Source organism: Pleurodeles waltl, chromosome 5 (genome assembly GCF_031143425.1).
Source record: "Pleurodeles waltl isolate 20211129_DDA chromosome 5, aPleWal1.hap1.20221129, whole genome shotgun sequence".
Taxonomy (NCBI): domain Eukaryota; kingdom Metazoa; phylum Chordata; class Amphibia; order Caudata; family Salamandridae; genus Pleurodeles; species Pleurodeles waltl.
The window spans coordinates 1,857,285,638-1,857,302,036 of record NC_090444.1 but is presented as its reverse complement, the minus strand read 5'-3'; the positions used below and the strand labels follow the sequence as shown (position 1 = coordinate 1,857,302,036).

At 44.5% G+C, this 16,399-nt stretch overlaps 1 protein-coding gene across 1 annotated transcript in view; it reads right to left on the bottom strand.

Moving 5' to 3' along the window:
• Nucleotides 1-5,066: 5,066 nt before the first annotated feature.
• LOC138297449 (solute carrier family 22 member 7-like) overlaps nucleotides 5,067-16,399 on the bottom strand; it is a 137,686-nt gene continuing 126,353 nt past the window's right edge. The window contains exons 10-11 of the mRNA XM_069236799.1: nucleotides 12,396-12,602; nucleotides 5,067-5,226 (exon numbers count right to left, since the gene is read on the bottom strand). Coding sequence (XP_069092900.1) covers nucleotides 5,166-5,226; nucleotides 12,396-12,602 — 268 coding nt within the window. The 3' untranslated portion in view covers nucleotides 5,067-5,165. The remainder of the gene's footprint in view (nucleotides 5,227-12,395; nucleotides 12,603-16,399) is intronic.

Below are 16,399 nucleotides of genomic sequence, written 5' to 3'. Positions count from 1 at the left end.
ACAGTGATTTATTTTTTTACAGAGACTTGAACCCCTGTTCCCTTCACTGCCATCCATCATGCCCCAATGGGTCCTCAATCTGGTCCTGACCTTTCTTGTGTGTGAGCCCTTCCAGTTGCTACACAACTGTTCCATTCATTTACTCACCATCAAAACAGCTTTTCTCTTCACTATGACAGCAGCCAGGAGGGTCAGTGAGCTACAAGTACTTTCTGTGCTCTCTCCCTATACAATATTCAGTCCAAAATGGTACTGAGAAACAATGCCTCCTTTCTTCTGAAAGTAGTAACACTTTTTCAAGTGGAGCAGAATACAATCTTGCCTGCCTCTTTGGTTCTGCCTCACCCTTCCAAAGAGAGACTCCACTGTCTGGACCCAAAAAGAGCATTGACATTCTACATTGATTGTGCCAGAGAGTTTCAAGTGGACAATCAGCTCCTCATTGTGTACATTGGGGGCAAAAAGGAAAGGCAGTGAAGAAGTGAACCATTTTACGGTGGATTATGCTCTGCATTAAAATTTGCAACACATTAGCAAAGAAGCACACCTTGACAGCCTATGTGGTCATTCCACTGGAGCCAAGCCTGCCACCACTGCATTAGCTCACAGAAATCCAGTCCTTGATATCTGCCAGGCTGCAACGTGGACATTTCTGCACACGTATACTCAGTACTACTGCCTGGACAGTCAGATCTGTTGTAAAGGACATTTTGCCCACTCGGTCCTAGACAACTTCTTCATCTAAGGAATGTGCAGCTAGAAGTCTCTTTCAGATGAACAAGTTCCTTACCTTCAATAACCCTTTATCTACCAGAGACTCTATCTATCTTCTTTAGCGGCCCTCCCATTCTCCCCATTCTGCAACCTGATTTTTCTGTGTACAGAGACCCTAAGTGCCTTCACACCACTACATCAACACACTTCATCGTTCCTTGCTTCTGGTGTGAAAAAGGTCGCAAAAAGAAACTGATGTCAGTGCTCTGTGATGGCACGTATATAGGCACATCATTTCCAATGCAGACACTGCCGATTAAGAGACAAATTATGCCATCTACTGGCACACAAAGGTACTGCCCAAAAGGTTTCCAGATCCAGTCTGATGTCTGGGGATTATTCGAAGCTAAGGAATCTGTGGCTAGGTGGAGTCTCTACCAGGTAAAGCATTATAGAAGTTAAGTAACTTGTTCGACGGGCTAGCAGTCGTGCTAAGAAGTTCTAGTGATGTAACACTGGTTTGTACACTCTGTCTGCAAAGCTATTCCTCATATGCCCTCTTTCTTACTGGTTAGTCAGACCATATTTGTGGGGCAAGCTGGGGCTACAGGGCCACAACCATTTTTGGGGGACACTTGCCACTGCTGTCACTGGGTGTGTCCTACTACAGCACTGGGCCTAGTACAACCCATCCATGCTTGACTCTCTGAGCAGTAAACAGTCACACAGTTCTCAGGGTGTTGATGTCGGTGGTAGAGACTCACAACTTAAATAGTCAAAAAACAGACACTATAATTCACCCAGTGCTGGACTTTAGTTTAAAAAAACATTGCTTAATTTAAGAAATAGTAAACATTTGGATGAGGATGACAACTACAAGATTAACAATCTCTCCTATGGGCTCTAGTTAGGCACTATCGTACCTTCCACAGTGCCCTCTCCCAAATCTATGGTGTTCCAGCAGTGTTTATGGTGGCTTATCACTGGTACAGTCAACATTAGGCACAGGTTCATATTCATTAAGCAGTTATCACCTCAGCAACCTCTAGGACAGTTCACATAGTTCTTGGGACCCAGAGAGTTCACACCATCAAAGGTTAACCTCCTAAAAACAGGATGATCCTTGTGTGATCAACACAGTCTCTCAGCTAGTTGAGTTTGGACCTGCATTATCTACTCAGTGAAGACAAAGCTTGGAAGATGCTGGAAAGTATGGTCATTAGGACTGCACCATTGGTTTCTTTTTTGGCTTTGTAGGACTGGGCTGTGGCCTTGATCTGCACTTCAGCTGCTAAGGAGATAAGCATGGCAGCCCTGACTGGCTTGGGCAGTTGTCTCTGGGAAGTGGGCAGGTCTGCCACTTCAGCAATGGCAGCTGCAGCACCAGGTCTTCAGGCATGATACCGGGTTGCTAGATGGCATGCTGTTTGGCATATAGTCTATTCACTCAGTTTGGCACAGGAACTGCTTTCTGGTGGTGGTGGGCATAACTCAAAGTACTTTGCTGTAGCCAGAAGCATAACCTCAAGTCTGGTGGGAACAAAGGCACTAGTGGAACACCTAAAGCAGGAAGAGTTGGTGGAGTAGAGGAACTAATAAAGCAGGACTTCCAGTATGCCACCATGCTTGCGGTGATAAGGGCTGACACTGCTGTTACTCCTGCAGTTACTCCTGCAGAGAAAGTGCAACTCAGTAGCCCATCTTTCAACTAACCAAGGACTTTGAGTAAGCTAAAGTCCCTCACTCAGGTACTGAGGACCCACTCAAAAACTTGGATTCAAGTGCATCTTAAATTGGGACACACACCCTAATCACGAGCAGACTTGACTACAGCAACACCCTCTATACCGGAACCTCCAGGAAGCACCTGAACAACCTGCAACAAATTCAGAATGCCACCACCAGAATCATCTTAAACATCCCCCACCGAGAACACATCACAGAACACCTGAAAAACCTCCACTGGCTCACCGTCGAGAAGAGAATCAACTTCAAACTTCTTGTACATGCCAACAAAGCCCTCCAAGACAGTGAACCCAGCTACCTCAACCACCCCATCACCTGGTACTCCCCTTCCAGTCCTCTGCGCTCATCCCAGCAGTCGCTCACCAAAGTACCCCACATAAAGAAGTCCTCGACTGGAGGAAGATCTTTCTCATACCTGGCAGCATAAGGTTGGAACACCTTACCTCCTCACCTCAGACAGTCAGCATCGCTGCCTCAGTTCAGGAAGGACCTCAAGACCTCGCTCTTCAACTGATCTCTGAGGACACACCTATCAGTGCCTTGAGACCCTATGGGTAACTAGTGTGCTCTAAAAATATATAATTGATTGATTTATTGATTGATTGTTTCTTGTTCAGCCCAGGGTGACATAGCACTCAAAGTTAGTAGACCCTGTCAGGAGCTATGGCTATGGATTGCATAAGATAATACGACTACAGTTGGGACCTAACGTATGTGAGGGGTGTTTGGATAAAATATCAAAAACACAAATTTCGTGGGACAGAATATTGTGTCAACAATATCAAGGAAAAGAATATTGTGAAGGTCATTTTCTTTGGGTAAGTGAAGTTTAACTATAAATAACTCCACATATGTACTTTGATGATATATACATATCTTCCAGGTACGTGGATCTGGAGTTAAGAATAGTAAATTTAAACTTACCCATTTGCACTTAACTTCTAAATATTGTTGTCTGCGATACTTTTGACGCAATATTCTGTCCACTCAAAATTTGTGTTTCTGATATTTTGTCACTGGCCCTCAATTGTATAAGTGTGGACAAGCTGCTATGATGTCCTAATCTTTCCCTATTCATCTCAGCTCAGAGGAAAGGGGCACCTGGAGTTTATCAGATGCATGCCACTTGCTAACCTGCTGGAGCTCATTCAAACTGGTATACCTATCACAAAACCTTCCTTCCTAACCAGTTGTAATCCAGATACTCACAGCAACTAAGCTGTAACAATGTTTTTGAGGAGGAGAGTAGAAATGACAGCATCTTATTGAAGGGGGAGACAGAGAGAGAACAGTTACCCGAAGAAGTCCACAACTTGTGCCTATGAAGAAACCAACATCCCCACTAAAGGTACCCCATTTCCTCAAATCTACTCACAGATGCACAAGGCATTTACACAACTCTTTGGGGGTGTTAGTGAGAGGTCCCAGTTATGAGGGATGATACCCTTTCTATCATTAGGAAACAATAGAACTAACACATACATACAAATATACATACATTCTAGAGTAGGGGGTCTCCAACCTTTTCTGTAACAAGAGCTACTAATAATATTAGTCTTTTATTTGCGACCACATCAGACAATATTACATTAGTGACCACTCCATGCAATATTACTAGCAGTAATAATGTAAAAGGTTTTGTCAATTTGAGATGCCTCTACATGGCTAGCTGCACCAGGCACCAAAGTAATATCAGTAATATTGCATGATTTATCACTTAAATATCAGCTTAAAATGTGTTCTGAAAAAAATGTTCTCCCAACATCAGCTTATTAGTTCAGAAAATATACACATTTTCGTCTCATATACACTCTTTATAGTTGTGAAATACATAGATTAATTCAACAATGCAAATTTTTCTAGTTTAGTAGGCTGGGCTGAGTACTGGAAAGCTGCATCCAGGTGGCTGAAGAGCTACCAGTAGCTCACAAGCTACTCGTTGAAGAAGCCTGTACTAGACAAACCCGGCAATAGTAGCTGTGAACTAATAGGACTGCTGGCAATCATCAGTTTCTCTTTAGAGTGGACAGGGGGCAGCAGCATTACCTGCTAGGAGTGAGGATTTCCTTATGGACACCGCTGCTTTCTTCAGCAGAGTCTCACCTTGAACCCTGCAGGAGGATACTCAAGACGTGAGGCACGCCTAAAAGGACTTGTGGTATGACTGTCCCAACCATGAAAGGTAAAGTCAGGAGCAGGGCAGCACACAGGCAGGGCACCAGGATCATTTGACCTTCGTCGCTCTCAAAATACCCAAGACTTGAAGAACATTTACCTTGGTTTAAAAAAAATGAATAAATATTTACCTTTTCTGTGCTGCTTATGGGTCTTCTCCTTCCTTTTCTCCGGATGACACTTCTACCCAGGCTGTTCTTTCAAGCTTCTAGGACCACCTTCTGAGTATGCAACTTTCACATTAGACATGTACAATAAGGGTGAACTTCTTCAAGCCCAAGCACCAATTAAAGATTCTCCTAATTCCACCCCAAAGGACACAAAGCATTTTACACTAAGCAGTTTTGAGTTTGTAGCATCTAACGAAAACTATATATAAAATATTAAATCAAAGCACATCAGCAATCGGCAACATTTTGAGATTTATTAAGAACAGGTCAATGTTACATGGCAACGGTAAGTTAGTCATTTCAAATCTGTGAAATATTTTGCTCTGTGGTATGTCAATGACTCGTTGGTCTCCATCAATGTTAGAATTTCTGCATGCGAACGACGTCCTGTGGATTACCCATGGTGTTTGAGGATTCATTCCTGCTGAAAAAGGATATATGCTGCACTGGTTAGAACATAAAAACTAAACGACTCATAGTTGTTCAGCAATTAACTAATTTATATTCAGCAGTTTTGGGTAATTTATTAACTAATAGTTAGGTACTCATTCTCACATTCACTTCTGTCACACGTTCTGGAGTTATAAATCTACTGATGCATGAAACAGCAAAGGTCACAGGAGGGGAAGGGTTATTTGACTGCCTGAACAATCACACACTGTCAGACCCTGTTCAGGGAGCTGTGGGCAAGCAGAGGCTACTTGGACTCAAGCATGGGCAGGCATATTTTGCCTTTGATTTCCTGGGTCCTTCCTAATATGGCACTACAAATTGGTTCAAGTACAACTCCTTTAGCATTGACTCTCAGTAGCAGCGAAGGCAAGCAGTCACAGGCTTTTCAGGGAAGTTAGTGTAGGTGTACACCAACAAGCTCAGCACTTAACAGAAGTCTAACCTTTGGAGAATAACTTGATTTTCCCGACAATGTTTATCTTTGTAAATATGTTAGAAATACATCACAAAATGGAAAATACTACACACTACAAAATCTCAGGTGGTCCAAGTCTCTGGCTCCTCTGGTTATCTCTCCAGCTCCCTGTGCAGTTCTGAGCCCTAGGCCCACATACTGGAATGAATGACATGGTAGGTAGGATAAATAACTGTAGGGCCATTTTATTGACAGTGTCAGCTAACCGGTGATGCCTGTGTTAAATGGGTGTGAGTTAGGTGTAAAGGCCAGCCCTCAGGGAGTGGCTGGAAACAGTTACATGTCTGGCAGGGCACCGCATCCTTCCCAAAATCCAAATGAAAGGACAATGAGTCAAACTGTGGGATTAAGCAAAACATGCTAAACACCACTGAGTCTCTCAGTCTGGAGAGTCATTGAGCGGGACAGCCATGGACACGTTGACAGGTGCAACTGGGGGAAACACCGCTACATTCATATTTAAACAAGATGATTCTTGCAGAGTGTGGATCGAGTCTGGATTCTTCAAAAACATTTAATTTGGGATGAAGTCTACCCATGCAATGTTGGCCCGTCCTGACTGCTCTCGAGGTGGTGTGGTTGATGTCAACAGTTCAAACTGGGGCGCATCTGGAGCATTGGTGGAGTCCACTGCAGAGCCTTCTCTTTGGGTTTCGTGACTCCATGGGACAGCGTGGACAGTGTTGGGCTGTGCGGGGGCCACTGCAGGACTGCCAGCAGAACCCGGCTGAGTTGCTTGTGCAACACAAGGGTAGATGACTCATTGTCAGTTGTGTTCACCAACAGGACTCAGGCACATGGGGCTAGCAGATAGTGTCTGAATGATTCACCTCTCATGGTGCCAGGAGTGCCTCCTTGGTCTCTTGGTGGTTTGCGGGTGTAAGACTACACTCCGATGGTGATGCGCTCCTTCTGTTGGTACGATGATGCACATAACATGATGGTTTTGATACCATTAGACAACTCTTTACGACAGGTTGTGGTGACTTGCAGGGAGTGAGGGTGACTGGAGGGTCTTTGAGGCCCCATAGCTTGGTATCTTGCAGTCACAGTTCTTCTACTACAGCATTTGTGGTTCTTAGCAGGGAAGCCATCAATTATCAAGCAGCTTGTGACTGTGGCCAGATGGTTGCACTGGAATAGTGGGGCAGATACGTGGTTCGAACACACGTGCAGCTTACTTTCAGTTCACCCGCTGGGCTGTTCCCAGTGACACATTGGTTGCTTGTGTGTGTTGGTAGGTGCACTCTTATGTCATAGACTGAATCCCCGGTTTTGTCACCCTTGGTCATTTCTCCTGCGCACCAGTGATCATCAATTTTCTTCAGGGAGACAGGTATTTTCACACTCCCTTCTCTTCTCTTCTTTTTTAGTTCTCCTTTGCAATATGGCAACATTCCATGTGTCACGTGTTCCTTTTTATTTCTTGTGCGATGTGGCACCAGCCATGTGGCACCAGTCCTTTTCTCATTGGCCTCTCACCTGTCTTGTCTGTAGACCTTGACTCTTCTCTTTGGATCAGTGTGTCATCCACCCACACTTCACACATTCCCTCCACAAGGATCTTGAGTACCATTTTACTCTAATTGGTTGACAATAAACATATGTAATTCAGCGCCAAGATATCCTTCTGGGTGAATGAGTGCTTTACAAAATACACGTTATGTCATGTTTACAAAATATACATGTAATCTTCTCAGGGCTGCACTCCATGTATGGCGGGTAATCTTCCTTCCGTCTACTCTTTGCTCAAAGACCCAGTGCTTGCGCCTCAAGGTCACGCGTTCACTCTGCTTGGTTCTGCCTATGGTTTTGTGTGCCTGGCAGTGTGTTGGTCATTCAATGTGACATTCTCATGGACGGACCTATGGCACCCATTTGTTGCTGTGGTTGTGTCCCTCTTGCCGGCTTGTGCACACATTGTGGTGCCTCTGGGGTTTCTAATCTTTTTTTTAGTGTGTTGTACTGGGTGGATTGCACCTTGCTGCCTAGGTGCTTCCTGGGATGCTTCAGTGTCTCTGTCATGCAGGGGTGAAGGTAGCTCGCTCTTCTCCCATGTCCTGCTTGGAAACTCTGATCCTCTTTTTATCCCAGGGGTGCTGGGCTGCAGGCCGTTCTGTGGCTGGGACAGTTGTCTGTTCTGAGAAATTAGGTTGTTGGTTGACTCGGTGTGAGCCCTGATCAAGCAACAGCCAAAATCCCTTGTAGGGTAAACCACAGAAAGTCACTAATTTAACCTATGTTCAACCCTGGGTAACTTGGCCCAAAAAGCAGTTAGGCTAACTTGAAGTCAATGTGTTAAGTATTTATGCAGTACACAAAAATCTAAAAAAGTGAAAACACAACACAATGAAAATCCCAAACCAATTTAGAAAAATAGAGTACATTTTAATACATTATTTGACCCCAAAACTATCAAAATCCAATTAGTAGAACCATATTTATGAATTTTTAAAGTTTAATGTTAAAAAGTTAGCAAGCCCTCAGTTTTAGAAGCCCTCGGTTTTAGAAAATGGCCACTTGGGCACCTGTAGAACCACAACCAAGGGTCCACAGCTGGATGGAGACACACTCAGGCTGGGTCCAAGATTGTGGGAGCCAATTATGTCCCTGTGGCTCTGAACAGGCCAGCTAAACTAGACCATGAAGTTACTTATGAATTCCTGGGCGCATTTAAAGATGCAGGACTCCACAGCAGGGCTGGCCTCTGACTGTTCAAGGCAGGCTCCAGGCAGCAAAGCAGTCCTTCCAGGTACAGAAGTTGTCTGGTAGAGTGCACAGCAGGTCACAGCAGCAGGCAGTGCTCTGAGAGTCCTTCTGCAGGTTCAGTAGTGAACTGGGGAGTGGGTCTGAGAGCCTTATTTGTATACCCTGATGCCCTGCTCCTAGAAGTAGGGAGATGTTTCCAGAAGGGTTCTCAGAAGTTCCAGGAGCTTCCTGTCACCCCTGCTTTGCCTCCTAGCTGGATGCACTAACAAGACAGAGCAGTTACACCTATTGTGTTACAGCAGAGCTCAGCCTATTTAGGTGTAAGTGGGGCTGTGCATAGCTCTGCCACCCGTCGAGTCCGTTACCAGCCTATTCAGGCTCTGCTAATACCAAAGACATGTTAATTTTCGTATGAATGAGGCATGTGTTGATAGATCTGCATTAAACAACTTCAGCGTGCTGTTTATGTCAAGTTTTAGCATATCTGTCATGGGGGAGAAGGGAAGATAAATCCAGTACAAAAATGAATTACTTTACCTGGAGGTGTTGGGACATTTACAATAAACAAAGTGCATTAAACTATGGCATGAAGTACAACAGCCATAAATATTGAGTGTGATGGGTGTCAAGAACAGAAAGTCGCGCATTGAAATTAAGGTATGGAGGTAAGCCACAAGGCACTGCTCAGTGCACAAACTAAGTCAATGAGGTGTAAAATGGAGAAAACAGATGAACTAAAATGTCTTTCTTTAAAAGAAGGGCTTTCAGTTTAGATATAAAGAGATCATGTGAGGTTGTGGTGCATAGCTTCAGAGGTAATGAGTTCCAGACTCCAATGAATGTTCCTAAAAAGGTTTGAGCTCAATGCCTAACTTGGAGAAAAAAATAAGTGCCAGGACACTCTTAAAGCCAACACCACAGCTTGCACCACCCATTGCCTCTGCCAGGACTGGCAATGATGGAAACAACACAACTGATAACCATTTCACTCCTACCAGGGTGGCAATTCAGACTGTTTGAGGTCCCCAAAGCTGTAAGAATGGATTGGGAGGCAGGTATTCGTTTTTTAATGTATAATGAATTAATAAACAATGGTTGTTTTCTAAATCACACAAACAGTGCATCCATGTGGCAGCTGTCATAAGTGCGGTGTTGACAGTTAAGTGCCAGTGCAGACCACCAGCAACCACCTTCTCAAATTAAGCAATAATTGAGCGATAAATTGTTCCTTTTAAAAGGTCATGGGCTCCAGCAGAAACGCTTCGGCTTTCCGTGATAGTCTGGCACCAACACATACCTTAAGTATGTCAGCCATGTAACGTGAAGTGGATGCGTGTAGCACCTTGCAAGTGATGCATGTTGTTTTGAAAATAACCCTGGCTTCAATGGGAAGCCAGAGGGGTGTTACCAGAATTGGCAAAATGTGGTCATTCCCTTTCAGAGATAAAGCAATCCTACATTTTGCAGTATGTTTCAAGTATAGTGCAATGAAACTTGAAAAGACCAATCAGGAGAAAACTACAGAAGTCTATTCTAGACAGCACCAATGATAGAAGCAGAGCTCTGAGATGTTGCTCAAGAATTAAGCTTACAAGGTCCCAGAGAAGACACAATTGAAAATGTGCATTTCTGGCCAAGGAGATGACTTTGGGATTGTAAACTGAGTCATCTGTCTAGGAAGAATAAGGATTTGACACTGTTGAGTATAGGTGGTTTGCAGTTATGGATGCTGACTGAGTTCATTCCAGGATTGTACTGGCAGTGATTATTTCAATAAGGAAATGAGGATACATTTATCTTTTGCTGGGCTCAAATTTAAATGAAGGTAATGTTGCTTGAAGAGAAGACCTTTAAGTATAGGTGGGTATCATTAGCATGCCAATGGTGAAGGATCTTGGTGTTTCTTAGTAAGAATCCGAGGTGTTTGATGCAAACTTTGAATAAGATCGGGGACTAGAATAGATCTAGTGGACCACCTGAGCTAAGGTCACACTGGTTTTGATAAGCCTGTATCAATTTTCAGCAAACTTCCCATGAGGTAAGATGCAAACAATTTGAGAACCACACCATCAGTGCCCATCTCTTTTTGAGTGTCAAGAACCATGCAGTGATTTACAGTATCAAAAGTCACTGATATGTTGAAAAGAATTAGGAGGCAGAAATTGCCTAACTCTAGGATGCAAACGAGTGCTGTTTCAGTGCTGCGACCATGATTAACACCTGATTGGTATTAATCTAGGAGGTGTTATCTGGATGTGCTGGACAAGATGGTGTCCTACCCATGTTTCTGCAAATAAATGGAAGATGGAACCAGGATAAGAATTGTTGAACTTGCTGGCATCTGCCGAAGGTTTTTTTTTGAGGTGGGGCGTTACTTGTCCACTCTTCCAGCAGTCATGAATCACTCCCTGGCTGAGCAACAGATTCACAAGTCCAGCCCAATATGGAATTATGTGTTTGTAAAGGTCTTTGGCAATGTTGCCAGCAACCTGGTCCACAAAATGGTTCTGGGATTTCATCTTTCTGATGGTTTTCACAAATTCTTCCTCCCCAATTAGGCTGCCAAGTGTCCTTAGATATGCATATAGTGATCAGTTTGTGTTCATGATTTTGACAGATAATCAGTGATTGACCTTGGCCTGGTCCTCATTTCCGACCTCACTAACGTGGTGGCATTTAATAAACCAGGGGAGTAACAAAGGCACCCACGGTCCTTGCGGTGCGAGGGGGCCTGAGCTCCAGGGGCCCCCTCCGCACAGTATCCTGGCATGAGAGCACCTGTGTGAGTCCGGAGTGGGACCCTCTGTGTACTTTGCAGGGGGACCCCCTCAAGTTTCATTATGCCGGTGTAATAAATACCAAAGTTAACTGGATCTTGAAGAGAAAAAATACTCTACCACCTACTGCAAATCAGAAACTTGCAGTATATTCCGGCCCGAAGTGTCATAAATTGACAAACTGCACCCGTGCTTGAAATTGCTTGTGCAATAGGTGTGCACAGGTAGACTCCATCAGTGTTTTATGACTTGCCACATGCTTGCTCTCACTGTATGCGCAGCCACACAAGCATTTTGGAATGGGGTGGTGAGCAAAACAACTATGAATTTAGGCCCAGATCTCTGCCTGAGGTGAAGGTTTGACATTTTCAGCATCCTGTCCATCATCAGTTCTTTTTGCATTTCTTACCATAGAAACGGCCACACAGGCATTTAGGAAGCCGGATGGGGCTTAACTTGATGGAGGCATGGCACTCAGAAGGTGCAGCAGCTGTCACCAATCCATCAAAACCTCTCACCCTGCTCCATCACTGGCTTCTCCAAGCCCTGCTTCTGCCCACAGCCTACCTAGAGGTGGCATGTGGTCATATGGATGTTCTCCTGCTGTCCACTTCTGACTAGAATATGAAGCTGTCTGTACTTGTGTGGGGAGCATGTCTGGAGCAGGGCAGCGAGAGATAGGAAGCGAGGAGGGAGCAAAGAAAGAGTGCAGAGGTACAGAAAAAAACAAGGACGAGAGCAAGGAAATGCATTAATTCCAATGGTGTTCTGAAAATAACATTAAAAGAGGGTCATCAAGTAAGTAGTGAAAGGATACAACTCATCCATTCAGACAAATTGTGAGACCAAAATGCTCTTGGGACAGTCAAACACAGGGATAGGGAAGAAAGCCAATGACTCAAGTGGAGGCAAATGTGATAGACAACAAAGTCATCCAATCATGTGGAAGGGAATGACGCAAAGCACATGCTAATTATAGGCTATAAATGTAAACTATTACAAGTGGCAAATGTTCTCTGTAGGTAGGTTTAAAAAGAAATTAGTATCCAAGCCAGCAGAGAGCACTATATGAGGCTGGAAATAAGTTGGTTAATATTTTAGCATCCTTTCTACAGATCCACGCAGCTAATAATCCTAGATATGTCCGTGTATACAGATTACAGGGGGATGCCTTACCGTGCCTTCTCAGTATCCTTTACTGTTTCAGGCAGTTGCTTATTGAAAGTCTCAGGAAGGCAAAAAGCCGCCAAGCCGCAGACAGTAGCCGCAGAAGAGAAGATAACCTGAGGCAGGAACTTCCATACTTCATCCAGCAGCAAGATCAGTGGAGCCACAGACACACCAATGCGTGAAATGAATATGTTGTACCCCATGCCATTCTGCCTGGAAAAACAGTGAAAGAAACATTTGTATGGATAATGCCCATGCCTGGCCAGGAAGAGCTCACATTATACAGAGTTGTAGCAGTAATCTCAAAGTAATGCACCCCACATATTATTACTATTTAAGTTTTGTGTCTCAAAAGTTGTTTGTTTCCTTCGACTGAAACACTGAATCACACAAAGGGCCAGAAAGAAAAGTGGTTAGGAATAAGGCTGCAAGTAAATCACTTACAGCTCCCTAGGATTTATTTTGTAAACACATATCCTTCTAGGTTAAATGCCATACAAATGTGTTTGTCGTAGTAAACTAACACAATATATAGAAACAGACAGCAAACAAAACCAGCCTGTGAAGTTCCAAAGGAATAATAGACACAGTTGATCCATATCCAAACATGTTTAATGTTAAATGGACATCAAAACGACCCCATCATCTCAGATATCCTGCAGCTTCTGCCACCAGTAACCAGTTCCCTACAAGTTAAAATTCCTCCAATAAGCAAGGCCCCTGAGTCATAATATACTAAGAATACACACACCCTTATCTTCCCATGTCTCTTTAACCCGCCATTTACTCTATTTCTCCATTTTAACATGAACACTTTGCTGTATTTATCTTTGTTTCCACACATGCCAGTTATCCTTTTTAATTTGTCTTCTAACTTGCAAGACATTTGGGCCCAGATTTGTGGTGGCCTAACACCATTCCAACGCCACATTAGCATAATTCTTTTACGCTTGTTAGAAATGGGGTCTTTGATTGGCAGTCAGGTTACCCCCTGTCCAAGCAAGGACCCTCACTCTAGTCAGGGCAAAGGAGAAACACAACTGGTTAACCCCTACTCACCCCCTTGGTAGCTTGGCACGAGCAGGGAGGATTAATTCAGAAGCAATTTGTAAAGTATGTGTACCAACAAACACACTAATACAGTGAAAACACTGCAAATGGACACCACACCAGTTTAGAAAAATAGGCAATATTTCTCTAAATCAAACAAGATCAAAACAACAAAAATCCAACATACACAAGTCAAAATATGAATTTTCAAATGAATAAGAGTCTTACTCCATAGAAAACAATAGAAACAAGGATTTTGCACAAAGTGCCTGGTTTGCGTAAAAAAAAAAGCAGAGCGTGCGTTGGAAAAGTCAGCGATGCGTCGATTCCTTCCTCGCAAGGGAGGATATGCATTGTTTCTTCTCCGGTTGGGTTGGCGATGTGTCATTTTGCTCACCGCAAGAGAGCGATGAATCGATTTCTGGACTGGGCACCCCGGATCCACGCAGAGTCGGGATGACTTTGCCGCCCGGGGACGATGCGTGGAAAATCCTTTTGCACGGTGTTAGAAAACCGCACTGCGTGGGGTTTGCGTTGTTAGCAGCCGCAAGCGGATGTTGCACGTTGATCTCCCAGCCGCGATGCAGGTGGACTGTCAATTTCAGCCGCGAAGTCAGCTGTGCGTCATTTATCAGCCGTGTTGCAGATGGTGCGTCAAACATTTCCCAGCACGGTGTTCTTTGTTTGGATTTTCAGCTCTTGTTCTGCTAACTTCACCTTTCAAGGGCCCAGGGACTTGATGGGGCACCACTTGGCAGGTTAGAAGTCTCAGCAGAGAGTCCAGGTGCTGGTAGAAGAAGTCTTTGATGGCCCTGAGACTTCAAAATAGGAGGCAAGCTCAGTTCAAGCCCTTGGAGATTCTTCTCAAGCAGAAATGCACAACAAAGTCCCCTTTCACAGGCTGAAGCAGCAACTGCAGGATAGCCCATCAAAGCACAGTCACAGGCAGGGTCAGCACTTCTCTTCAGCTCTTCAGCTCTTCTCCTTGGCAGAGGTTCCCCTTGATCCCAGAAGTAATCTCGAAGAAATCTAAAGTATGGCGCTTTGGGTCCACTACTTATACCCCTTTCTGCCTTTGAAATAGGCAAACTTCAAAGGAAAGTCTATGTTGTTCCTGCCTTGCCCAGACGCACACCAGGGGGTTCAAGACTGCATTGTGAGAGGGCAAGCACAGTCCATTCAGGTGTAAGTGACCACTCCTCCCTCCACTCTAGCACAGATGGCTCATCAGTATTTGCAGGCTACACCCCAGCACCCTTTGTCTCACTGTCTAGAGGGGATTCATAAACAGCCCAACTGTCCAACTGACACAGACAGGAAATCCACATACAGACAGAGTCACAGAATTGTTAAAGCAAGAAAATGCCCACTTTATAAAACTGTCATTTTCAAACTAACAATCTAAAAACCAACTTCGCCAAAAGATGTATTTTTAAATTGTGAGTTCAGAGACACCAAACTCCAAATTTCCATCTGCTCCCAAAGGAAAGCTGCACTTTAAGAATATTTAACGGCAGCCCCCATGTTAACCTATGAGACAGATAGGCCTTGCAACAGTGAAAAACATAGTTAGCAGTATTTCACTGTTAGGACATGTAAAACACATCAGTACTTATCCCCCCTTTAAAATACGCTGCACCCTGCCCATGGTTCCACCTAGGGCATACCTTAGGGGTGCCTTACATGTATAAAAAGGGAAGGTTTAGGCCTGGCAAGTGGGTACACTAGCTAGGTCACTCTGCCAGTGCAACTTCACACACAGACACTGCAATGGCAGGTCTGAGACATGTGTGCAGGGCTACTTATCTGGGTGGCACAACCAGTGCTGCAGGCCAACTAGTAGCATTTGAATTACAGGCCCTGGTCATTTCTAGTGAACTTTACTATGGAATTACTAGTAAATCCAATATGCCAATTAGGGATAAACCAATCACCAATACAATTTACACAGAGAGTATATGCACTTTAGCACTGGTTAGCAGTGGTAAAGTGCCCAGAGTCCTAAAGCCAACAAAACAGGTCAGAAAAAATAGGAGGAAGGAGGCACAAAGTTTGGGGATGACCCTGGAAAAAGGACCAGGTCCAACACATCCCCCGCACCAGCCTAAAGCCAGGGGTGACCAATCAATACCATGATGAACTTCCCCGATTGGGGCGATAGAACAAGGACCCAGGCCCACAACAGCAGTGGCATGTTCCAGTTCTATGCCTTCCTGACTCCAGTTGGATCCCTCTGTCTATACTCTCGGGCCCACTAAGCTAGCCCATGGGGAACTACCATCTGTGCAGCACCTAATCTTACTTTGCTCACAGATATATCCCAGGGGGCAGATATTACCACCATGGCCAACACAGTGGTATGGCCCACTCCACCCCCGGGGTATGACTCCTGCCCCCCCTCCCTCTCCACAGGCAACTTTGTCCACCAGGACAGCAAGCCACAATGGCCACTGACAGCTGTCAGAGATGAGAGTCAGGCCCCAGGCCTTTCAAGGCTCTCCAACCTCCATGACTGTGGAGAGTGGGGTGCAGTAGCCCCAGGTGCCTGGCACCCTCTGACCTCTATCCCTTCCACCAGGTCAGGGATGACAGGCTGACACTGCTAAGGGGCGCAAGAAAACTGGCCACTTTTCATAAATCCGGGCCTTGGTGTAAAAGCATTTGTTTTTAAAATAAACCCTTTCTGGTTCTTAATTGACAGGCACTGACTATCTATTCTCGCCGCCATTCTTGCATGTGAATTTATATCCTACTAGTGTCTTCTTTTGATGACCTGTTCACCTCCAGATTGTGGAAAGTCACTTTTGTGGCAGTATGGACATTAGTTACAAAAATATCCAACTGTGTTTGTCATTGTGCTAAATAAGTTCCAACATAAACCCTCTCCGTCCATAGTTTCTTAGTTGATTTGGAAAGTCCGGCTAATGTGCACACACCTGCATCTGATGTTTTAAGTATCT